We start from the raw sequence: 8,019 nt of genomic DNA on the forward strand, positions 1-8,019 counted from the left end.
ATCAGACCTTCAATGGGTCTTGGGTGCATTTAAACCTGGATTTGATGTGTTTTTGTTCTATCTGAATACACTCTAATCACCCAGTAAACATGTTAAAACCAGGTGTAAAGGGGGTCATTGTCACAGTATACATGTATGAAGCAGGAACAACTGATGAAGCTGTTTTTCACTAACTTGAAGACACTTTTATTTCCCCCATGTTTATTTCCCTGTCCACCACTAACCTCAGTTTATGACAGACGTCTGGTCCAGAGAGTGATGGTGCCTTCCAGTCCCTCGTCTCGTCTCGCCTCTGAGAGAGTGACCCTAGTGGTGGACGGTACCCACTTTATAGTGGACCCTGCCCTGTTCACTGCCCATCCTGACACCATGCTAGGAAGGTACAGTAAGACCTGCCAGTTAATGCTTGGATAATAGCCTGCTCCTTCCATGTGTGTCATGAAAGGCCTCATCCTCTGGTGCAGACAATCCTTTAAATAAAAGAGTCCCACATTTAGAAAAGAGGTATACAAGATGCAACTTACTTATACTCTTGTACAAAATTCAAATGCATATACCACTGTTAAGTTATTCTACCTGGATAACATTTGAGCAGATTTACCAATTCAAATTCAAACTCAACATCAAATTGACCAAGGCAGTGTCCAATTTGTAACATCTCACACAAAGTCTGTAGGCCTACAACTCCAAAGCCATTAGCTATCAGCAAATATTTGTGAATCTGGAATGTGAAACAATGTCCTCTCTTAACCTGCTGTCTGAGTTAATATCAAACCATGATCTATCCTCTTGTAAACTAAGAAATCTCCACATAGCACATATTAGGTTCAGGATTGGTTATAAGGTCTGATATCACTTATTGCTGGTTTAAGTAGAAGTAAAAGTACTGGTGTCAAAAGTCTACTTAAGTAAAAAATAACGTAAACATAAGTAAAAAGTAGCTTGTTTAAAATGTACTAGAGTAAAAGTTATTGAGTTATTTTTATTTTTTTTTTTAGAAAAGAGAGCATTGTTAGATGTGATCTTTTCCATGTGATTAAAATGATGAGTGAGTGATTTCAAACTAGACCATTTAGTGCATAAACACAGTAAAGCCAAATTACTCTTTGCTGACCATTCACTGTGAATGGCTCCACAATTTGTCAATTTATTTTGGTTCAGTTTCTGTTGCTTATGGAGAGCCACAATATATGTACTCTTTAATGGATGTGGAAAAAAAACAAAGTAAAAAAAAAAAGCTACTCAATTACAGTAACTGCAGTAAATGTAATTAATTACCTCCACCCTTGGTAAATGGGCTATAACTTTAAATGACACCGGTATTCTCCTTTAAGTGAAAGAAAGCAGAAATTATCGCTTTTCAGACAATAAAATTGATTTTGTTTCTATTGGTGGTTGTTTGTCTTATGATGATCACAGATTGGAGGTTATAGTTTATCCATTTTGTTATATACATCACTGGTTACAACCTCTGATTGTTAGGGTCACCTTTAAGTACAATAATAATCAACATAGCCACAGCTGTGACTCTTGGCTATCCAACATTAGTGCATTAGAGAAGGGTAATCTGAAAAAAGGCAACTAAAACCTGAATTTAACAATATCAGTAAGAAATCTTAATCTTAAATCTCAACCTGAAGTTTTTCTTGGAAGTTTCCATTTGACAAAGGCTAGACTATGGCCATGAAGGGATGGACCTGGTCAGCAGCAATGTTTAGGTTCTTTTATTTCTTCACGTTGAGACTGCCGTAACTCTCTCTATTCTGGCATGGATATGATGTGATGTGATGTTGGTCCTGTCATTGCAGTGAGGTGGTAGTGTTGTTATTGTTGCTGTCATTGTAGTTGTCTGTTTATTTGTCTGATATTGCTGTATGGCACACGACAAATTTCCAAAAGGACCAATAAATGCATCTATCTATCTATAAATCAAAAGTCTCTTTCACGTCTCCAGCTTGGCAAAATCACATCACTCCAATTCTGGCATCTCTTCACTGGTTACAGAATCCAGGATTCATGCTGTTAACCTGCCATCATGTAGTGGAACAGTAACCCCTCTCTGCCCTGTCTGTATGCTGCATACTGATGGTTTATTTATACAAGACTCACTGTCTGGACGAGGCAGAGCCAGCTGTTTTTGTAAATGGAGAGTACCTAATAAAGTGGCCACTGAGGGTAGAGCAGACTGGCATGTTAATTCACTTCTTTAGGATGTTTGGGCCAGGTCGACAGCACAACTTCACACGGCCCAACACCAAGGGAGAGTATGAGATAGCAGAGGGCATTGGAGCCAGCATCTTCAGAGTGGTTCTGGTGAGTTGGTCCTCTTATAGGATTAAGATGTGTTAATTAAGAGTTAGAGGTGACGCTTTGATCTGTGTGACTTTTGTTTCATGTCATATAGAATTTAAATAAATATCTTTTTCATCTGACTGTATGCTTTTTTAAGGTGAGCTGACTTTTTACATCCTGTCTTTCTCTCTTTGTATCTGTCTGTCTCCCAGGACTACTACAGGGGGGGCGTCCTGCGGTGTCCAGAGGGGGTGTCGGTGGCTGAGCTGAGGGAGGCTTGTGATTACCTGTGTATTAACTTTGACTACAGCACTGTCAGGTGTCAAGACCTCAGTGAGTAATTCACTTTATGTTATAGCAATATTATGTGGCACAAACCTGGGAGCTTTTACTTTACTCTACTTTTGGCTACTTTTTATCTCTGCATTTTGGTCAAATAATTGCACAATGTAACTAGGGGTCGACTAATACAGGTTTTTAAGGGCAATGCCAATACTGATATTTTTGGATTGATGCTGCCAATAATAGTTATTTTGTGTTGAAAAAATCACAACTATTCATTGTCATTGTTTCCCCTAAATTGCACAATGGAAAAGCCTCTGAAACACATTTATAACTAGAATAAAATATATACTGTATAGCATTATGGGACACTAAAACTGGCCATTGAAAGCAGGATAATAATAATCTCTCAGAGTCTCTCACTTTTTTTTTGTTACAACTAGGCCCACCTAGGATCTGGTTAGATTAAAAATTATCTTTTCAAGCTCATGTTGAGAATAGACTAAGAAGCTGAAATTTTAATTAGGATGTTTTTTGTTTTTTTTAAGAAATACACAATGCCTTACTTTGAATAGTAGGCTGTTGATTGATTGAACCGGTAACATTCATATCTAAATATATATATTTTAAATTTGAGATCAGTTTATGAACCTCAGTCACTCAGCAGATGCCCTTCTTCAGAACAACAGGGTTAGGGTTAGGGTTAGGGTTACAGGTAACATTGATATCTTGCCATGTGTGGTTGTGCCATGTGCCTCTGACTTTGCTTTGCACCATGCACCATTAATTCACAAAAATAGCGCCCTTAGATTAGGTGGCTAGTGAATGGTGCTGCTGTCTGATGGTCCTGTAGATTTATGGTGGTGTCATAAATCCTGTATCACAGGATACAGTTTAAGAATACATCACTGAATTCTCTATGAGACAGAAGGGTGGCAGAGGTGGAAGAGGTAAACATTGCCTCCTGTGTATTTACAATGCTGTCCTTAACAAACCACATTTACATTTCATCACTTTTAAAATTCCAAATGAAAGGGCCCCATACTTTACCATAGGAATTCATTAGTTTGGATATTACATGTTAACAAGTCAGCATTTATGTTTTATGCACCTCATAAGTGGAATGAATTACAAGGCTCCCTTAAATTGGACTCTCATATCCTTTGATGTCGCTGTTAGATGATGAAGGAATGTGCATGTTTTATAATGTTCCTCTTGTAATGTATTTGTCTCTGTAGCGTGTATGTCTGTATTGTGTGGAGCTGTAAATATTTTACATTTCTCACTTTTGATGCCTGCCACTAGGTGGTGAGAATCCAAGATGTACTGATTTCGTCTAAGATTATTGGTTCATGTTGAAGTCCAATTTCAGGTCCAGGTTGACAAGCGCATGCATAAAATATTGCCGGGCCTGCTTGTGTTGGGTCTTCGTTGCAATTGGCGTTTGACATGCCTAAGCCCACAGGTGGCAAGCATCTAACTAGCACTAAGCTAGTTTTCACTTGTTCATTGTATGTACATGTATATGCATATTGTTCCAAGGTGCAAAACCGAGGTTAGCTCTAAATTGGCCCTGCCTAGTAAAATAACGGATTTCTCCTGTTTCTGTAGGTGCGTTGCTCCATGAGCTGTCCAATGACGGTGCCAGGCGGCAGTTTGAGAGCTTCCTGGAGGAACTGGTTGTGCCAGTGATGGTGTCCAGTGCCCAGGAGGGAGAGAGGGAGTGTCACATTGTGGTGCTGACTGATGAAGATTCGGTAGACTGGGATCATGATAACCCACCACCTATGGGAGAAGAGTACTCACAGAGTGAGTAGTATGCCTATTACAAATATTAATAAATCCTTGCACTGTAACAGAGTGACCCAACCGGAGATCTTGTGTGTCCAAATATATTCTTTGGCGGGTACATATTATATATTTTCTTTGGCGGGTATATATTCTATGTGGGTATGCCCTGTGGGCTGAATTGTAGATGTTTCCTTTCTTAGGTGGGAGGCCTTTGTTTATATCTGATTTATCACAAATATGTTGGTAGTTACAACTAGGAAATCTATGTTGAAACAAATAAAAAATATTGTGTATTGTGTACACGATTATGTTTTATCCACTTTAAATTTGAGATCAGTTTGCGAACCTCAGTCACTCAGCAGATGCCCTTATTCAGAACAACATAGGACCCAATTCAGACTGTATAAAATTATAAGATAAGATAAGATAAGATATCACTTTATTAATCCCCTTGGGTAAATTCAATAACAATAACAATATTCCTACAAATTTGTTCTTGAGCTCTCGGCACCCTGGTGTACCGTACAGTAGATGACACCAATGATATTTGGGGAGCAACACAATGGAATCTATCCTTGATTGTCTTTGTTTGTCAGTGTCTGGCCAATATGTATATACTGTATATTTTTTGGTGTGTCTGCTCACTACCATTAAGAACTGCGCCACGCAGCAGCCAAACATAAATGACGTGACATCATGTCGAGATATTTTCAACACAGCTACAATGAAGTTTGATAGCAGAACATTTTTCAGATCATATTTTGGTGTCAGCCCCCTTCAGTAGAGGGGAGCATGGACTTCTTTCTAGAGCCACCATTTTGCACCAACTTGCTACAGAAATCCATCATAAAAGAGGCAAAGATACCAATTTGACAGCCTCAACAGACTAGAATGCAATGCAGCTATAAGGCTTTTTGTGTTTCGCGTAAGGGCGAAAGTCATTCCGGGAAATCTAAGAAATCATTAACTGAAGTAGAAGTAGACAATGCAGGTTGAGGGAAAGTGGGTACACCGAAAAAGTTACATTATACATTACATTATACATTATGTCATTTAGCAGACGCTTTTGTCCAAAGTGACTTGCAATAAGTACATACGAGTAGAAGGGGAAGAAGATCATGATGGATAGGTTAATACAAGTGGGGTCGAGGTGTAACCTGAAGTTATGTGTCTTCAGTCTCTGGCGAAAGATGGGTAACAATTCAGCTGCTCTGACAGAAGCGGGGAGCTCATTCCACCATTGTAGTGCCAGGGATGAGAAGAGTCACGACTGGGATGAACGACTTCTGAGTCCATGTAGCGATGGAGGGGCTAGGCGACCTGCAAGGGTGGAGGAGCGGAGCTGGAGTTTGAAACCTGACCAGTTATTGTAGATATGGAGGGGCTGTTCGATACTGCCCTGTAGGCGAGTGCCAGTGTCTTAAATTTGATGCGAGCAGAGATGGGAGGCAAGTGAAGTGACCGGAAGAGAATTTCGGTTGGTTGAACAGACAGGCTGCAGTGTTCTGGACGCACTGTAGAGGTCTGATGGCAGAGATGGGTAGCCTGGCCAGAAGAAGTGGGTGGGAGATGACCAGTGCCTGGACCAGGAGTGTATTCTGTGGATGATGTAGAGGGAGAACCTACAGGAGCGTGTTGTAGCAGCAATGTTGGCAGAGCAGGACAGCTGGTTGTCCAGGATCACCCCTAGGTTTTTGGCAGTCAGAGAGGGCAACACAGTGGTGTTCTCAATGGTAATGGAGAGGTCTGTGTAAGGGCAGTCTTTCCCAGGGACAAAGAGTAGCTCCGTCTTGGAAAAGGAGGTTGCGCTTCAACAATGGGATTCTCAGTGGAGTGCTAAACCCAAAATCCAGAGCATGTTCCAAAAACTATGAAAAGGTAGCATTTCTCAAATTTCCAAGTCAAGGAGGACAAAATACTAACATTTCATTTATTTATTTGGCTCACATCACAATAGAAAAACGCTTACACGTTTCAGCACAGAGCCTTCGGAAGAACGCTCTGAAGAAGGCTCTGTGCCGAAACACGTAAGCATTTTTCTACTGTGATGTGAGCCAAATAAATAAGTGAAATGTTAGTATTTTGTCCTCCTTGACTTGGAAATTTGAGAAATGCTACCTTTTCATAGTTTTTGAAGTAGCGCCGTCTTGTTTTATTACAACACTTCATCACAAAATAACACCTGCGATGAATTAAACATCACAGACTGATGATATCTAACAGTGTAAGAGTATCTTAAGGTGTCAGGTGTGAGCAGTTGTTTGTGTCATTGGTCATCATTCCATTAATGTTCTGTCCAGTTGTGTACAGCACCAAGCTGTATCGCTTCTTCAAATACATTGAAAACAGAGATGTGGCCAAAGCCCTGCTGAAGGAGAGAGGCATGAAGAACATCAGGATAGGAATTGAAGGTATGTTAACTATCTCCACTACTTGTTACTTCCCACGCAATTCTATAAATCGGCCCATTTAACTTCCTAACTCCCTTTTAATGTCATGCCTCTTGCTGTTATAACTACGTATAGACAAGTTGTTCTCTCTTGGCTGGATTTACATAAGTCCCAAAGATCTGAATGGTAACCCTTTGTAGCACTGGTCTTTTGGTGGCTCCCAAACAAGGAAAAACCTATATTTGCCAGTTTAGACAGCCTGAAAAGATGAGACCAATGCAGCAAAGGGTTTAAAAATGAGATGGTTATGAATTCATCTTTCCCTCAGTCATATACATATTGGTTGTCTTTGTGCTGTCTGGTTCTACGGTATCTCAGGATACCCCACCTGTAAGGAGAAGGTGAAGCGGCGTCCTGGTGGGAAGTCAGAGGTCATCTACAATTATGTCCAGCGGCCATTCATCCAGCTCTCTTGGGAGAAGGAGGAGGGCAAGAGCCGCCATGTTGACTTCCAGTGTGTCCGCAGCAAGAGTGTCCCCAACCTGATGGCCTCGCTGGGGGAGAGGCCGACCCGACCAACTGCCACACCCACCCCGCAGGTCGACGAGCTTGATAGGCTGATCGGCCCTGAACTGCGCCCACAGCCACTTCTATCTGCCAATATTAAACACAATTGAGAATGGGCCCATGATCAGGACATGAAACTAACTTTTGTTGTCAACCAGCAATGGCGGCAAGTGGATTCAGAATTATACTAACCAATTTCAAATCTTAGCAGCCAATAATGGTTGTGGTTTATGTTAATTTCTACACTTAGGCTTGAATTTATCAAGCATTTCTAGGATCTTTCTTACCTTTCAGGTTATAATGAATAAGATAGTCAGTAGGATCGGATTACTTATGAGCAGTCAGCAATCCAAGTCTTTCTTTTATTATTGATGTGTGATCAATGCTGCCTCCACGCTCTTGCTCTACTTTTTGACCAGTAGTGTTTTTACATCTTTGTACATTATTTGTATGAATGGGTGCCAGCTAATATTTTATTTGTGTACATAAAACATTAAAAGATAATCTGGACTATACAATAGGTTGACACTTTAAGCATGTAAATAGCTAGTTTGATATTTTTTTTAAATAAAGCTATAGCTGTGATAACCACAATCACTTTATTTCAGCAAGTACATTCAACATGTTTTTGGTGGATTGTTGTTAGACAGAATGAACACAAATATAATAATAACAACAATAACAATAACAACAATAA

At 40.2% G+C, this 8,019-nt stretch overlaps 1 protein-coding gene across 1 annotated transcript; it reads left to right on the forward strand.

The window, feature by feature from the left end:
* Window positions 1-2,210: 2,210 nt before the first annotated feature.
* On the forward strand, window positions 2,211-7,446 carry kctd20 (potassium channel tetramerization domain containing 20). Its single transcript, XM_071537187.1, has 5 exons — window positions 2,211-2,313; window positions 2,505-2,625; window positions 4,186-4,383; window positions 6,666-6,776; window positions 7,134-7,446. Exons 1-5 carry the CDS (start codon window positions 2,212-2,214, stop codon window positions 7,430-7,432), a joined length of 831 nt encoding a protein of 276 aa, XP_071393288.1. The 5' UTR covers window position 2,211; the 3' UTR covers window positions 7,433-7,446.
* Window positions 7,447-8,019: the final 573 nt, after the last annotated feature.

The sequence above is a fragment of the Centroberyx affinis genome, unplaced genomic scaffold (assembly GCF_046629955.1).
Source record: "Centroberyx affinis isolate AG114_WGS23_722 - 3 ecotype Tasmania unplaced genomic scaffold, CSIRO-AGI_Caff_v1 ptg002987l_1, whole genome shotgun sequence".
Taxonomy (NCBI): domain Eukaryota; kingdom Metazoa; phylum Chordata; class Actinopteri; order Beryciformes; family Berycidae; genus Centroberyx; species Centroberyx affinis.

Bases quoted from the DNA above. Each gene is read 5' to 3' on its own strand.
- kctd20 (XM_071537187.1), top strand. From the start codon at position 2,212: ATGTTTGGGCCAGGTCGACAGCACAACTTCACACGGCCCAACACCAAG. The intron at 4,384-6,665 runs GTGAGTAGTATG...TGTTCTGTCCAG, and splicing joins GGGAGAAGAGTACTCACAGA to TTGTGTACAGCACCAAGCTG. The intron at 6,777-7,133 runs GTATGTTAACTA...ACGGTATCTCAG, and splicing joins CATCAGGATAGGAATTGAAG to GATACCCCACCTGTAAGGAG.